This window comes from Papio anubis, chromosome 1 (genome assembly GCF_008728515.1).
Source record: "Papio anubis isolate 15944 chromosome 1, Panubis1.0, whole genome shotgun sequence".
In the NCBI taxonomy this organism is placed as follows: Eukaryota; Metazoa; Chordata; class Mammalia; order Primates; family Cercopithecidae; genus Papio; species Papio anubis.
Window position 1 is genome coordinate 93,693,385 of NC_044976.1, and position 17,328 is coordinate 93,710,712.

The 17,328-nt window shown below is 42.2% G+C and overlaps 1 protein-coding gene and 1 long non-coding RNA gene across 3 annotated transcripts in view; one reads left to right on the forward strand and one right to left on the reverse strand.

The window, feature by feature from the left end:
* The window catches only part of ALG14 (ALG14 UDP-N-acetylglucosaminyltransferase subunit), a 93,032-nt gene that overhangs the window by 41,352 nt on the left and 34,352 nt on the right, over positions 1-17,328 (reverse strand). The window contains exons 3-4 of one of the 2 annotated variants that reach the window (XM_017944933.3): positions 4,220-4,351; positions 3,844-4,134 (exon numbers count right to left, since the gene is read on the reverse strand). In XM_017944933.3, the coding sequence (XP_017800422.1) occupies positions 3,994-4,134; positions 4,220-4,351 (273 nt within the window). In that variant the 3' untranslated portion in view covers positions 3,844-3,993. Of the gene's footprint in view, positions 1-3,843; positions 4,135-4,219; positions 4,352-17,328 lie in introns of those variants that run through there. The other variant, XM_009213335.4, reaches the window with a different exon arrangement.
* Positions 8,301-17,328, forward strand: part of LOC110740510 — a 36,766-nt gene continuing 27,738 nt past the window's right edge. Inside the window, exon 1 of the long non-coding RNA XR_002515146.2 lies at positions 8,301-8,371. This is a non-coding gene — a long non-coding RNA (uncharacterized LOC110740510). The remainder of the gene's footprint in view (positions 8,372-17,328) is intronic.

A 17,328-nucleotide genomic window follows, 5' to 3' on the forward strand; every position in this document is an offset into this window, starting at 1 on the left:
TTTCCTTGAGTATTTCATCTGGTAATGGCCAGGGTGGAATGAAGCCAGTAATCAAACACTGCAGACTTTGGAAACCCTCCTGGTTTTTCAGACTCTTAATAAAGCCTGAGAAGAGCACCAGTGTAGGGAGTGGGTGTCTTTGTTTTTGTGATGACTCATTTTATCCAGTATTCATTCATTTATTTTTAAGTCATTCCTCAAATATGTGGAAGCTTTTCTAGAAAGGACCATGGAAAATGCAAAAATACTTGGCCTTTACCCTCAAGAACTTTATAGATTTTTTTCCCCCAACATAAGCAGTCCTCTTACCTTAATAATCAGCAATCTCACAAATTAACTTTTCTCTTCTTCTCATTGAAACAAACTAATTCCTCTTTAGGAGTATATTTTCAAGAGGATATGAGATCAGCCTAGTCATTGAAGATTCACACAGAGACTTCTACTTTTAGGAAAAAATGAAAGACACAATAGTGAAAAAATCTTTAGGCTTCAAGATACAAAAGAGTATCCATCTCGCACATGGAATATTTAAAATTCATTTTAATGTGGGATCAGCGTGTACTTTAGCAGAAGAACACAGAAGAGATTATGAAGAGTTGAGATCAATAGGACTATTTAAACATGGTTTTAGAAGGGTTAACAAAGTGTCCCGTCACTCTTTTAGCAATCAACAACAGAACTATTAGAAAATCAGCAGAGATACAGAAGAACTCAACGGCATCATCAATCAACAGAATCTCATAGACAATTATATACACATTCCTTTCAAATGCCCATGGAATATTCACCAAGACAAACCACATCCAGGATCAAAAAACCTCAATATATTTTAAAATAGAGTATGTTCTCTGACCATAGGGAAATTGAACTAGAAATCAATAACAGAAAGATAATAGGAAAAATTTCCCAACACTTGCAAATTAAACAAAACACTGTTAATAATCCATGGGTCAAAGATGAAGACTTGAAGGACATAAAAAATACTTAGAAGTGAATGAAAATACAACATATCAACATTTGTAGGATGAAACTACAGCAGTTGTGAGAGGAAAATGTATAGCATTAAATGCTTGTATTAGAAAAGAAGAAATATCTTAATCAATAACCTAAGTTGCTATCTTAAGAAACTAGTTGGGCACGGTGGCTCACACCTGTAATCCCAGCATTTTGGGAGGCTGAGGCTGGGGGATGGTTTGAGCCCAGGAGTTTCAGACCAGCCTGGGCAATGTGGAGAGACCCCATCTTTAAATTTTTTTTTAATAAAATAAAGAGAATCCTGAATACTAGAACAAGCTAAAAGTACTTTAATGTAGGCTGCAGAGAGGAAGAACTATTTCTGATTTAAATAGGGTCTCTATTTTCAACTGAATTAATCTGTATTTCGAGTCTACCTGTTGTTTCTTTACTCCATTTTCCCTGAAGCTAAAGTATAAGCTTCCTGAGGAGCTGTTTTATTCATCCCTTTTAGTACCTGCTGCATCAAAGATATTTTTTAAAATACTAGATAACTTTTTAATTGAGCAAGTTAGCTAATATTGGCAGAATCTAATACATGTCTAAAGAAAATTGGAGTTACAGAACATCTTGGTTACTTAGGTCTCTCTGGCATGGGCAATTTCGTGGATGTTCTTAAAGTGAACATGAAGACTTGAACTTCTTGATCTGTATGACTTTTCTGGAATTTTTCTAGGTCAAGTGAATAGCAAGCCATTTTCACAGATCACCTTAGGCCACTTACGGATAGAGCTGTGTTTACTCTTATATCTCGAGTGCACGGTATAAATCCAGTCACAGAGCAGGGTCCTAGTCAGGTTTCATCATTAGGTTTTAGGAATTCAGTCACATCTTCAGGCTCTACTTCTAATTCTAGCTCTGTTGCTACTTCCATCACCTCTGCAATTACTTCTTCCACTTGAGTCTTGAACCTCTCAAAGCCATGCAGGAGGGCTGGAATATATTTCTCCCAAACTCCTGTTTATGGACATCTTCCCATAAATCAAGAATGTTCTTAATGGCATCTAGAATGGTGAATCTTTTCCAGAAGGGTTTCAATTGACTTTGTCCAGATCCATCAGAGGAATAACTATCTATGGCAGCTATGGCCTTACAAATGTTTTCTTAAATAATAAAACTTGCAAGTTAAAATTATGCCTTGATTTCTGGGCTGCAGAATAGATGCTGTGTTAGCAGGCATAAAGATATTAATCTCCTTGTATATCTCCATCAGAGCTCTTGGGTAATTAGGCACATTGTCAATGAGCAGCATATTTTGTATTTTTTTAAAATAAAAACATCCAGCCCAATATATCAAGAGCAGTAATATTTTGGAAGGAAGCTTTGTCTCTTGAGTAGCAAGTCTCAACAGTTTACCATGCTGTAAACAGATGTGCTGTCACCTAGGCTTTGTTGTTGCACTTATAGAGCACAGGCAGAATAGATTTAGCATAATTCTTAAGGGCCTGAGCATTTTCAGAATGGTAAATGAGCACTGGCTTCAACTTAAAGTCAACAGCTACATGAGCCCCTAACAAGAGAGTCAGCTTGTCCCTTGAAGCTTTGAAGCCAGGTTTTGACTTCTCCTCTCTAGCCATGAGAGTCCTGAATGACATTGTCGAATATAAGGCGGTTCTGTCTATATGGAAAATATGTTGATTAGTGTAGTCACCTTAATCAGTTATCTTAACTAGATCTTCTGTATAAATTGCTGCAGCTTCTACATCAGTACCTGCTGCTTCACCTTGCACTTTCATGCTATGGAGATGGCTTCTCTCCTTAAGCCTCAACCAACCTTTGCTACCTTCAAACTTTTCTTCTGCAGCTTCCTCACCTCTCTCAGTCTTTACAGAATTAAAGAAAATTAGGACTTTGTCCTGAATTAGGTTTTGGCTTAAGGGAATATGGCTGGTTTGATATTCTCTCCAGAGTGCTCAAACTTTCTCCATATCAGCAATGAGGCTATGTCATGTACTTATCATAAAACCCGTGTGTTCAGTGCCATAGCACTTTTTTTTTTTTTTTTTTTTTGGAGACGGAGTCTCACTCTATCGTCCAGGCTGGAGTGCAGTGGCGCCATCTCCGCTCACTGCAAGTGCTGCCTCCTGGGTTCATGCCATTCTCCTGCCTCAGGCTCCCGAGTAGCTGGGACTACAGGTGCCCACCACCACGCCCAGCTAATTTTTTGTATTTTTAGTAGAGACGGGGTTTCACCATGTTAGCCAGGATGGTCTCGATCTCCCGACCTCGTGATCCCTCTGCCTCGGCCTCACAAAGTGCTGGGATTACAGGCATGCACCTGGTCTGGAGTAGCACTTTTAATTTCCTTCAAGAACTTTTCCTTTGCATTCACAACTTGGCTAAGTGCCTGTTGCAAATGCCTTCCTCACTAAGCTTAATCATTTCTAGCTTGTGATTTCAAATGTGAAACATAAGAAATACTACCTTTCACTTGAACACTGAGAGGCCATTGCAGGGTTATTAATTGGCCTAATTTCAATATTGTTGTGTCTAATAGACAGGGAAGCTCAAGGAATGCGTGTGTGTGTGTGTGTGTGTGTGTGTGTGTGAGAGAGAGAGAGAGAGAGAGAGAGAGACAGAGAGAGAGACAGAGAGAAAGAGAACAGCCGGCTGTTGGAGCAGTCAGAACACACACATTTATTAAGTTCACTGTCTTATGTAAGCACGATTCACAGTGTCCCCAAACAATTACAACAGTAACATCAAAGATTACTGGTCACAGGCCAGGCACAGTGGCTCATGCCTGTAATCCCAGCACACTGGGAGGCCGACGCAGGCAGATTACTTGAGGTCAGGAGTTCAACACCAGCCTGGAAAACATGGTGAAACCCCATCTCTCTTAAAAATACAAAAATTAGCAAGGCATGGTGGCACGCACTTGTAGTCCCAGCCACTCAGGAGGCTGAGGCAGGAGAAAGAGTGCTTTGTGATAAAAGTCACAAAAAAATCCAAGGATGATATCTTACTCTATTTCAGGTGCTATAATGAGATACCATGAACTGGGTGGCTTATAAAGAACTGATATTTATTTCTTACAGTTCTGGAGCCTGGGAAGTCCAAGATCAAGGCACCAGCCAGTTCAGGGTCTTGTATACGACCTGGCACAGTGATAAATGGTAGCTGTTTAAGAAAACAGTATGTCCTGTTACTAATGAAAGATCTACAGGGAGTTACTTTCCCTCTCCTTAGTGATGGTCTTACTTACCAAATCTGGCTTCACCTGGTGAATGAGGGGAAAGGACAGCCACATGGAGTGCAAGGTGGTGAAAACGGTGGAGGGCCAGGACTGCCGAACCTCCCGGCTTCTTGGAATTCGGTGAATGTAGTATTTGGTATACTAGAAGGAAACAGAAGGAATCCAAATCAACTGAGTCACTGATATCAAAGTTAAACATGGTAACAGTTAACAGCTGTAGAAATAGAAATGCTTTCTTGTTTATTTTAAATTTTCATTCTAACCACTTTTAAATTAGAGTTGTAATGCCTATCTCATGCTTTATATAACACATCAGATGGGATCACATGTGACAAAAAAGTTCCTATGATTCAAAAACTGTTAAAATCAGTTTGAACAATAAGTTGGGGGAAGTTTGTATAAACTACATTTCAGGCAAAGAATTTAACCTGCTGATATACAAAGAGTTCTTACCAGTCAATATATAAGACAAGTAACCTAGTATCAAGACGGGTAAAGATGGACAGATAACTCGAAACAGAAGAAATACAAATAATGATAAACATGTAAAAAGATGGCCAACAAGCTGGGGACAACAGAAAACTAGTCATTTTCACCTACCTGATTGGCAATGACAGTGGATAACCAGTGTTGTTGAGAGTATAGGGAAATAGACATTTACATCCCCTGGTTAAATACCTGGGTACAACTTTTTGGGAGGGCAATCTGGAAATATCTATCAGAACTTGAAATGTGCCTCCCTTTGATCCAGCATTTCTGCTTCTGGAAATATATGCCACAGATTACCCCACCGTATCATTGTTTGTATCTGTGGAAACTGAAACTAGACCAAATATTCTCCAGTAGGATATGGAGAAGTGCATACAGTAAAATATATGGAGATATGTTAACAAATGACATACAACTATATGAACTCATATGGAAGATATCCCAAGACACATTAAGTGAATCATGCAAGTTAGAAGACAGCAGGTTTAATATAATCCAGCATCAATTAACAAAATACTCACGTGCATACATACACACATTAGTATTTGTTAGTTTGTTTTTCTTGAGACAAGGTCTCACTCTGTTGCTCAGGCTGGAGTGCTTGGTGCAATCACAGCTCACTGCAGCCTTGACCTCCCTGGGCTCAGGGTGATCCTCCCATCTCAGACTCCCAAGTAGCTATAACCACAGGCATATGCCACCACACCCAGATCTTCCCATCTCAGCCTCCAGTAGCTGTGACCACAGGTGTGGGCCACCATGTCCAGCTAATTTTTTTGTATAGACAGGTTCTCGCCATGTTGCCCAGTCTGGTCTTGAACTTCTGGGCTCAGGTAATCTACCCACCTTGGCCTCCCAAAGTGCTAGGATTACAGGGTTGAGTCACCATACCCGGCCTATGCATTAGTATTTGCATTTAAAAAAAATCTGGAACTGGGCTGGGCACAGTGGCTCACACCTGTAATGCGAGCACTCTGGGAGACCCAGGCAGGTGGATTATCTGAGGTCAGGAGTTCGAGACCAGCCTGGCCAACACGGTGAAATCCATTTTCTACAAAAAATACAAAAATTAGTCGGGTGCCTGTAGTCTCAGGTATTTGGGAGGCTGAGGTAGGAGAATCGCTTGAACCTTGGAGGCGGAGTTTGCAATGAGCAGAGATCATGCCACTGCACCCCAGCCTGGGCGACAGAGCAATAGTCTGCCTCAAAAAAAAGAAGAAGGAAAAAAATCTGGAACAGGAACTACATGCCACAAATTATAGAGAGGATGATATTATAGGATATTTTCATTTTTCAGGTCAGAATATCTTTGAATATGTTTGAAATTTGCAACATGAAAGTGATATTTTCTTTTCTTTTTTTTTTTTTTTGAGACAGAGTCTCGCTCTGTCACCCAGGCTGGAGTGCGGTGGCTGGATCTCAGCTCACCGCAAGCTCTGCCTCCCGGATTTACGCCATTCTCCTGCCTCAGCCTCCCGAGTAGCTGGGACTACAGGTGCCCGCCATCTCACCTGGCCAGTTTTTCGTATTTTTTTTTTAGTAGAGACGGGGTTTCACTGTGTTAGCCAGGATGGTCTCGACCTCCTGACCTCGTGATCCGCCCATCTCGGCCTCCCAAAGTGCTGGGATTACAGGCTTGAGCCACCGCGCCTGGCCGTGATATTTTCATAATTAAGAGAAACTAACATATTTTCCTTAAATCAAAGTTCCAGGTATATTGGTTACCTATTTCTGTGTAACAGATTACCTCCAAACTTAGCAGCTTAAAACAACAAGTATATTCTATTTCTCACAGTTTCTGTGGGTCAGGAACCCAAGAGTGGCTTAGTTGGGTTATTCTGGCTTGCAGTGACTCATGAACTTGAAATCAAGTGGGTGGCTGGGGTTGCAGTCATCTGAAGGCTTGACTGGGGCAGGAGAATCCACTTCCAAGGTGGCTCACTCATATGGCTGGCCATTTAGTGCTGATTGTTGGGTGGTGTCCTTAGTCCCTTGCCAAATGGATCTTTCCATAGGGCTCCTTAATTAAGTCTTCTCATTACACAACAGCTAGCCTCTTAAAAGTAAGTGCTCCAAGAGAAGGCAAGGCAGAAATTGTAATGTCTTTTATGACCTGACCTCAGAAGTCACATTTTGATATTTCTGATATTTCTGACATTTTGATATTAGTTATACAGGTCAACTCTATTTGATATGGAGGGGGCTATACTGGAATGTGAAAACCAGGAAGTGAGACTCATCAAGGGCTTTCTTGGAGCCTGGCTACCACACAGTTCAGTCAGAAAGTAAAGAACAGAATATTTAATACATTCTTCCTCTCCCTTTGACCTTGAGAAACAATATGTTCCTTGAGAAAAGAATAGAAAAGTCTTTTTCTAAACCAGTAAAAGCATATAATTACTTTCTTGCACTCAGAAAAAAGTGTGAAATTGTGTTTGGAGGCTTCTATTATGTTCCAAGAAAACACCAGTGCAGTTCTTATGGACTCAGCACAAAGTGAAAATGGAAATGTGTGACCACTCTGCTTCTTCATATGATGGCAAAGAATATTTTCTCATCTCTCCATGGTATACCAGCGTAGAATGGGAGATCTGGGCTCAATATGTAGCCACTATTTTTATTTATTTATCAATCTTTTATCAAATCAATGTTTTGTTTTCCTTCCAAAAGCTAAGGTACTAAATATTGAACTAGAAACTAATACTGAGTAGTTCCCAAACTATAAACCACTCAGAAGCAATAGGAAATTAAGGTTTATGCTCATCTAATTTGTGGAGATTATTAATTGAAAAACAAGTAATAGGCCAAGGCAGTATTGTAGAGTCAAAATCCCTTCTCAGACAACTTTTGGGTCAGAAGTGTTTGGATAGTTAATATGGTTTATATACCACATATTATAGAATAGCCTCTTTTGAAGTTTGGGAAAGAAAGAAAACATTAGTATTTCTGCAACAATACCTGAATATTCACACTAAATAGGATAAATAAAGACTATAAGCTTCATGCTGATTCAAATCAGGTTTTGCTGTTAAATAAGCTTGTGAAAAACTGGATTTTTTTTTCCCCCAGTTATCAGAGCTCTTTAGGATTTCAGACTAAGAGACTGTGGACCTATACCACAAACTACATTTGAATCCAGTAAGATGCCACGTCATTGTTATTATTGTGATAAAAATAATTCAGTAGAATTCCATCATAGAAGTTTTTTTTTGGCTGTTACTTCCACCAAATTGTGTGGCCTAATCTCAATATCCATAATATTTTATTTAAAAAAGCATGGGTGCTTATCATGTTCCTTTAATTTTTTTAAGGCTATGAGCATACAACTTTACAAAGCAGCAGCAATGAACAGCATTTCTGGATTATATCCAGACGGTGTCACCGGGACCGGAAGGGTGATCAGTTTGATTCTGGCTCCCCTGATTACATCTTGGCTCCAAGGATGTAAACATCCAGGCCTGGTAGAGCCTCTGCAAAAGCGTCTGGGGCTGGAGATAGCTTCCCTAGACCTGGACACGAAAGAAAGTCTACATCTCATCCCTGGCAGCAGCCTGAAGCAGCTAAGAAAATGGGTCTCAGTTCATTTTCAGAAGAATAGAAACTAGTACAAGCATGTTCTGGGATGGGAACTGAAGGACCTCCAAGATATAAAATAGAAAATCAGGCCTGAGGGTAAGGCAACAAGACCAATAACTAAAGTTTGATGACCTCTCTTTTGACTTGCAGACGTACCATACAAGGAACCAACCTCTTAGTCTCCAGACAGAAGTTTAGCTGGGAGGGGAGTCTTGGTTCCATTTGTGTGCTGGAGCTAGCTCAGCCAATGACCACATGCCTACAGTGACCAATCATCTAGATTGCAAAGGATTACACCTGTTATCTCAGCATAATTAGTGATAGTGCCCCATCTGCTCTCAGAAGTATCCATTTAAATGATAAAGCACATGGTTATCCACAGGGTAGGGCAATGAGGAGCCTCTTCCAAGTCAGAGAACACGATCCTTGTTCAGTACAGCCTGAAGAGTCAATATGATGGGAGAATCTGCATCAAAGTCAAGGATGAAAGTTGAAGTGGTAGTAGCTGGAAAGAAAGACAAGTTGGAAGTCTTAACCGTGACATTAACATGACTGGCACGGGACAGGAGAGTCCATCTCGTGCCACTCTCTGGCTTATAGCGTTAAACTAGAGAAGCCTCCACTTCCAAATCCCATCCAATCTTTCTCACATTATTTTTTGACAGCAAATCCAGGTAACTGAAAATCCTACTAAAAAGAGATTGCTCTCTAAATCCAAGTCTTCACCTACACATCCCCCGACCATTGTGGCAGATCAGTTCTCCTCAGAAATATCTTTCCTGACTAGTCTTTCTAAAATATCCCCATCCTCCTCTCCCCATACCCCCATGTACACATATTCTTCCCTCCCCCATCATCAAGCTTTCTGTGTGCTTTAAAATAGCATCTACTATACTGGCATATTATATACTTATTTATTTATGTATTGCTGTCTCCTCGATTAGAACATAACTTACAAAAGGAGGCCAGGAATGTATTTTTTAGATGGAGGTTAGCTCTTGTCACCTACGCTGGAGTGCAGTGGCATGATCTCAGCTCACTGCAACCTCCACCTTCTGGGTTTAAGAGACTCTCCTGCCTCAGCCTCCCAAGTAGCTGGGACTACAGGTGTGCACCACCACACCTGGCTAATTTTTGTATTTTTAGTAGAGACGGGGTTTCACCATGTTGGTCAGGCTGGTCTTCAACTCTGGACTTCAGGTGATCTGCCAGCCTCAGCCTCCCAAAGTGCTGGGATTACAGGTGTGAGCCACTGCGCCTGGCCCTAGGCCAGGAACTTTAATCTCTGCAATCTCAGTGCTTGTAAGAGTAGTTGGTTATAGTTTGCAGTAAAAAAAAGAAAAGTATTCATTGAATAAATAATTCAATATATCATTACACAGTAATATAAATCAATTCCATCTTCCTATCACCTGGCTGAGATGTATTTAGAATATAGAAAGAACAAGAGGCGGGTAATTTGAGAGTGCATACTTAAAGCCTTATTTGCAAGGGCCACTCCTTAAATGGGTTGAACTGAATGGAATTCATGAAGCTAGAGGAGAAAGGCTGGGGTAGTGCAGGGAATTGGGGATTTATAAACAGCCAAAGCTAGGAGGCACCAAGCCCCAAGGGTTGGGGAAACAGGAAGGAGGGAGACAAAGGAACCAAAGACAAATGCCTCCCTTCCCTAACATGTTCTAGGTGAAAAGCCTCTGTGGGTCCTCTTTCCAGAAAATAGGACCATGAGAGAGGAGTGTGCTGAGGCTTTGAGTACGCACACAAAGGGGAAAGGAGCCTGCCAATCAGAGCAGCAGGGCAACCCCTTCTGCATCTAATACTGCTTCAAAAACTCTCTGCCCCACTGTTTTCCTATGATACCTGCTATGCTGCCATGCAGTCAAGTAGATGGGAACCTGGGCCATCCTGACAGGGACAGTGCCCTCAGATTACCTATGCTTGACACAGAAATTGGGTGCTGGTTACTTGATGTCCTGTGTCACTTAAAGGAGACACTGAGAGCCAGGCTGTGGCAAAACCTTAAGAGAGTTTTTATTATTTTACATAGTTTTAGAAAATAATCAACTATATAAGGAAGTCAATGAAAAATAATCAATACAAGGCTTATATTCTAGTCTTAAAAGTCCCTTTGAAGATGAGAATGAGACAGAGGTTCAGACAGCTACAATTCAGGCCTGCTATGACCTTTGGCCAGGAATTACCTAGGGGTTCTAGCATCTGGAGAAATCCAAATGAAGGCATCGTTATAGACGCTGTTTTTGTTAGTCTGTACCTTTGCCCTAAGGGAACTGTTCCTGACCCAGCTTCATGTCCTGTAATGGGATGCAAGACATAAAAGGTGCCTGCTCCATCATTTTACCACCCCTACCTCCTACTCCCAGAACTACCATTTGGTTCAGGAGTGGCCACATGACCCTAGCAGGGCCAGTCTTCTCCTGGATTCCTATAGACCAAGGGAAAGTAGTTCTTCCTTTGATGGACACTGTAGGCTACTAATCTGGATCTCAATCCATTCTACTGGGGCTGAGAGATATATATATATTTGTATTCCTCTATCCACTAGGCCTTTCTACAGTGACTTAAAACTGAACTATCATATTTGCTACAACAACAGGCTACTCCTTCTGTATTCCCAAGGTAGAAATCAACAAATCAAAAGTGAAATCTATCATAGATTTCCTTCTAGATATGAAGATCTATGAGGTTGGCAGGGACAGAAAGGAGAGAGGAGGCCGGCCCTATGTTTCCTTCTTCCAAAACTTCTACACACATTCCATAGCTACCCACTTGTTCCACATGTCCCGGCTACTCCCACGATTCAGGTCATTACCATCTCTCACCTTGACTACTGCAACAACCTCTTTTTTTTTTTTTTTTTTTTTTGAGACGGAGTCTCGCTCTGCCGCCCAGGCTGGAGTGCAGTGGCCGGATCTCAGCTCACTGCAAGCTCCGCCTCCCGGGTTCACGCCATTCTCCTGCCTCAGCCTCCCGAGTAGCTGGGACTACAGGCGCCCGCCACCGCGCCCGGCTAGTTTTTTTGTATATTTTAGTAGAGACGGGGTTTCACCGTGTTAGCCAGGATGGTCTCGATCTCCTGACCTCGTGATCCGCCCGTCTCGGCCTCCCAAAGTGCTGGGATTACAGGCTTGAGCCACCGCGCCCGGCCTGCAACAACCTCTTAACTAGTCTCTTTGCTTCTCCTCTTGCTCCCCTACAATATTCTTTATAGAATTGCCAGACCCATCTGTTTATAATGTAAAGAAGATCCTTTCATTCTCTTGCTTAAAAACCCACAAAGGCTTTCCACTGCAGCAAGTCCAAATGCCTTACAGTTGCTCCCAAGGTCCCATGTAATCCGGTGCTGGCTCACCTCTCTAATTCCTCCTTGTTCATTCATTTGAGCCACACTGGTCTTCTGTCTGTTTTTTTTTAATATATCAGACTCACTCCTTCCTGAGGGCCTTGTCTGCTCATTCTAACCAGTTTGATTTGCCCCAGACTGTCTCACAACTAGCTCCTTCCTGCACATCAGGTCTCATCTAAACATTACCCACTCAGACAGGAGACAGTTCTTCCCCAAACATGTGGTCTCTCTCCACCACACTGTCTTGTTTTACCATCTGCATAGCAATCACCACTACCTCCAATTAACTTGTTCATTTATGTGTATATGTGATTGCATGTAGTCTGTCCCTCTTCCTGGGATGCAAGCTCCATGAGAGAAAAGGATTTTATCTTGCTCACTGCTATAATCCCACTGCCTGATGTTTTGCACATCATGGGTACTCAGTAAATAACTTGCTGAACAGACAAATGACTATCATTATAACTTCTAGAAGTCTAGTCCATGGGCTATGCTGGATGGTGATGGGGAACATGATGGCTCTTCACCTCATGACATCTCAGGGTTTTAAGAGACATACTATTCCAACTTTCTCACTTCACAGACGAGGAATCTGGACTTTCCTAAGGTGACAGCACCAGGACCTGAACCCATCTTCCACGTGTACTGAAGTATGTTGCTGACTCACCTCCTTCTCTAGACCTTGCTTGGATCTCTGTGCCTCACTGCTGAGGAGCTGCCTTCCCTAACATATAAGGAGCTGAACCACAAAGTTTACTTCCTGCCTCCTGATGCTCTTATGTGTAGCCAACTACCCATCCTGATCCATTTCCTTTTTCTTACTCGATTTTCAAATCACCCACTCTCAAACCCATAGAGTTTGTTGTCTCTTTCCCTGTCTTTATGGGAACTAAGCTCTCTGCCTCCTCCTCTCTCTTTGCCCTTTGTGCCCTGTTTTGCACTGTAGGCTTGGCTTACCAAACCCACCTATCACTGTTACCAATGACCACCCCCCAACCCCTACACATTCCCTAAGCCTTTTAGGGGAAAAATCAGAATAAAAACACAACATAACCTCAGAAAATTTCAGACTTTTCTGTTGAACTTTGGGCCTCAAGGCCCTTATGGCAAGTTCTGCTGTCTTGCTATTGCTCCTACCTGGCAGTCAACTGGGTTATATGTTCCTAGAAAGGATGTTTTAGTTTTCTTTTCTTTTCTCTCTCTCTCTTTCTTCTCTCTCTGTCTCTTTCTCTCTACTTTCTTTGCAGTTCAATGTGTATATCTTGCAAAATTTACCTGTCTCCAACATAATCCGGTCTCTTTCACACAATTGGCCAAAGAAGTAAGCCTCTTTCTTATTCTCGATCATATAGAAAAAGACATATTTTAGTGAAACAGTGAAACAACCTTTCCATCTCAGTTTCCTAATTCCTGTACAGCAGGGCCATGTCCCATAGTACTCTGTATGCCCACAGGGCCTCCCAACGCTCCCTGTATAAACTTGACTGATGTATAATCAAATGTATGGTGGCAAGACAGACAAAAAAGTAGGATGCTGAAGAGTGAAAAAACAGGGAAATGGATTTTGTTCAGGCTTCTAGTGTCTGATAGTATATGAAACACTGAGTTAAATACTAACAGTATATGACAACTTGTAACTTTCAAAGTATGTTCCAGAATTACATCACTGTTTAAAAACCACAAACATATCTGGCTTTAGATTTGTGAAAACTAAATAGGAGTTTATAGTGATTTAGATGGAAATAATTCCACCAAAGAACCCAGATGGCATCATAAACCACAACAGAGGAGATCAAGTGGTTGATGAAGTCATTCTTTGCTGTTACCACACACTGAAACATACAATACATTTATTATTTAGTGAATGCCGCACGACTGAAAAATCCTGGAAACAAGACAAAGCTAAAATGGTAAAATTTCATTCAACCAAAAATGTTTTCAGCTTTCTTTCATAACTATTTAAAAATAATGCAATGTATATTTTTAAATGTATTTTGGATGGTTCAACTAATCATTACAAAATGAAGATGACCATAATTTACCACAAAATTTTTTTTAAATGTCCTTCAAGTACTTGGTACTTACTTTACGGTGCTGATGAAGTACCATGAAGTGTTATATGAATGACGGTGCTGTGGGCCGTGATAAAGTTTGGCTGTGTCCCCACCCTAGACTCATCTTGAATTGTAGTTCCCATAACCCCCATGTGTCATGGGAGGGACCAGGTGGAGATAACTGAATCATGAGGGCGGTTCCCCTGTGATAGTGAGTTAGTTCTCATGAGTTCTGATGGTTTTAAAAGGAGTTTCCCCCTTTGCTGGGCACTCATTCTCTCTCCTGTCGCCCTGTGAAGAGGTGCCTTCCGCCATGATTATAAGTTTCCTGAGGCCTCCCCAGCCATGCAGAACTGTGAGTCAAATTAAACCTCTTTTATTTTTTTTGTGATGGAGTCTCATTCTGTCACCCAGGTTGGAGTGCAGTGGCATGATCTCAGCTCACTGCAACCACCAGAACCCTGGTTCAGGCAATTCTCCGGTCTCAGCCTCTTGAGTAGTTGGGATTACAGGCATGTGCCACCACACCCGGCTAATTTTTGTATTTTTAGTAGAGACGGGGTTTTGCCATGTTTGACCTCCAAAAGTGCTGGGATTACAGGCATGAGCCACCACGCCCAGCCCAAACCTCTTTTCTCTATGAATTACCCAGTCTCAGGCAGTTCTTTATAGCAGCATGAGAACAGACTAATACAGTCCCAGGATGGGTCCTGCTGATAACCAGTCACTTTGCGTGAATCAAGCTCTCTGGACCTCAGTGTCCCACTGTGAAGCAACGAGGGCTGGCTGAGATCAGGGATCCTTAACTAGCCACCATGATCCCACACCTGGCTCAAGACTGGCTTGTCAAAGAGAAATGAGGCTGCCACTCCAGCTCCGCTCCAGGGCCTGAAACCACTCCTCACTTTACCTCCAGAAGCCTCTCCTTGCCTGGTGGTCTCAGACTTCAGGGAAAAACAGAAGTAGTTTGTTTTGAAATAATTATGAGATTCCAGCTCAGAAGATTTTTAAAGCCTTTATAAATGCACATTTATTCTCTTCTCAGCTTTTATTGACTCCTTCTTTTGACAGTACTGCAATTTTCCTTTGGGTAACTCATTCCTCTCATATTCTCAGCCAGATGGTTTGGTGGTATTTGCCACCTGTCTCCTTCACCCCTAACCCTACCTCTAAGAGTAGGCCTAGAATGGCTGAAGCAACATGGAAGAATCACTCCTGGTTACAACGATTAGCTGAAAGATGGGAGTATAACCCAACTGGAGTACCGTGAGGCAGGAGATGTTTGCTGGGGCTCTCTCTCCCACATGCTATAAGAGATCCTCTTCTTTCTCATGAAGAGGAAGAGACATGAAGCCAGGAAATGCTACAGGTTTTTGTTACCCTAAGGAGAGAGCTTGGAGCTGCTGGAGGCAGCACGGTGGGGAGCCCAGTGGAGCTGCCACTGCAGAAGACAGAGCAGAGAGACAACTCTTGCTAGTGATATCCCTGGGCAGCTGGACCAAGTCTCGCCAGAAATAAGACTGAATTTTTCCTGTTTTGTAAATTGACAAATTCCCTTTATTGTTCAAGCCAATTTTAAGTGTGGGTTTGTGTCACTTGAAGTTGAAGCACCCTTCCTCTGTCCTTAAAATGGTATGAAAACTGCATTCCTTTTCTTAAAATAAAATATATATATTAAAATAATGTATGAAACGATTGTTTACGACATTGAATTTCAGAGCTGTACTCTTTATTATAAGCATGGATTCATTCACTAGTTCATTCATTCAACTTTCAATAAGCACCTGCCAGGTGACAGGAACTGGGCTAGGGACACAAAGGTGAATAAGACATTCACAAGGAACTCACTACAGTCTATCAGGACAGCCCAGGAAAACTGATAATTGCAATAAAAGAAATAAACACAATATAAAACAATTATCAAATATAATGTTAGCACTAAGTAAAAAGTGATTAAACTGGGCCGGGAGCAGTGGCTCATGCCTGTAACCCCAGCACTTTGGGAGGCTGAGGTGGGCGGATCACCTGAAGGTCAGGAGTTCGAAACCAGCTTGGCCAACATGGTGAAACCCCATCTCTACTAAAAATACAAAAAATTGGCTGGGCTTGGTGGTTCATGCCTGTAACGCCTGTAATCCCACACTTTGGGAGGCTGAGATGGGTGGATCACCTGAGGTAAGGAGTTTGAGACCATCCCGGCCAACATGGCGAAACCCCGTTTCTACTGAAAATAGAAAAATTAGCTAGGCATGGTGGCACGCACCTGTAGTCCCACCTACTTAGGAGGTTGAGGCGGAGAATCGCTTGAACCTGGGAGGTGGAGGTTGCGGTGAGCCAAGATCATGCCACTGCACTCCAGCCTGGTGACAGAGCAAGACTCTGTCTCAAAAAAACAAAACAAAACACACACACACACAAATTAGCCAGGCGTGGTGGTGGGCACTTGTAATCCCAGCTACTCGGGAGGCTGAGGCAAGAGAATTGCTTGAACCCAGGAGGTGGAGGTTGCAGTGAGCCAAGATCGCACCATTGTACTCTAGCTAGGCAACAAGAGCGCAACTTCGTCTCGAAAAAAAAAGGTTTTTTGTTTGTTTGTTTTGTTTTTTTTGAGACAGGATCTCGCTCTCTTGCCAAGACTGGAGAGCAGTGGCATGACCATGACTCACTGCATCCTTGATTTCCTGGGCTCAAGCGATTCTCCCACCTTGGCCTTCTGGGTAGCCAGGACTACAGGCATGCCCCATCACATCTTGCTAATTTTTAAAAAACTTTTTCTAGAGACAGGGTCTTCCTATGTTGCCCGGGCTGGTCTGAAATTCCTGGGTTCAAATGATCTTCCCACCATGGCCTCCCAAATTGCTGGGATTACAGGCGTGAACCACCATGCTCAGCCAATACGCTATTCTTTGATAAGGTAAATCGGGCTTCATGAAGAGATACCTGATCTAACTTGTGCAGGATATGAAACTTTCTAAGTACAGTAGTAGGGGTATGGTCAGTGAAGGGTCTTCCAGCCAGATGAAGCAGCGCGTTCAGAGCTGAGAGGCATGAAATAGCATGCAATATTTGGGGAACTGTATTTTGGTACGTAAGATGCAACATAAAGAACAACAGAAAATGGGGTTGGAGAGGAATAATGGGACCTGAGATGCATTCAAGAAATACTGGTCTAGCAATTATGAAGAGAATGGACAGAAGGGGAGAGGGCATGACCAGAGAAGGGCAATAATTGGGGAGATCACTGAAATACATCAGGAGAATGGTGCTGAAGGCCTGACGGCCAGCGGCAGCACTAAGGTGGAGGAATGGAGAGGACAAGCACTGAGAAGGGGGATTTAGGAGGCTGGAGAGTTTGGGATAACTCTCAGGTTTTTAGCTGGGGTGAATGGTACTGTCATGACCTAGGGAGAGAATAGCAAGAGGGGAAACAGGCTGAGAGCACATCATGATTCACTTGTGGTCTAATTTTGAGTCGGTAAAATACTCTTTAAGTACAAAATATATCAATATTAGAAAACATACACAGGTATTTTAGGTTGAAATGGGACAGACAGGAGTTTGTACTATAACTGAAGCAATGGGTAGACCTAGCAGACAAGCGGATGGAGGAAGACAACTGGGAATCTAGAAAGATA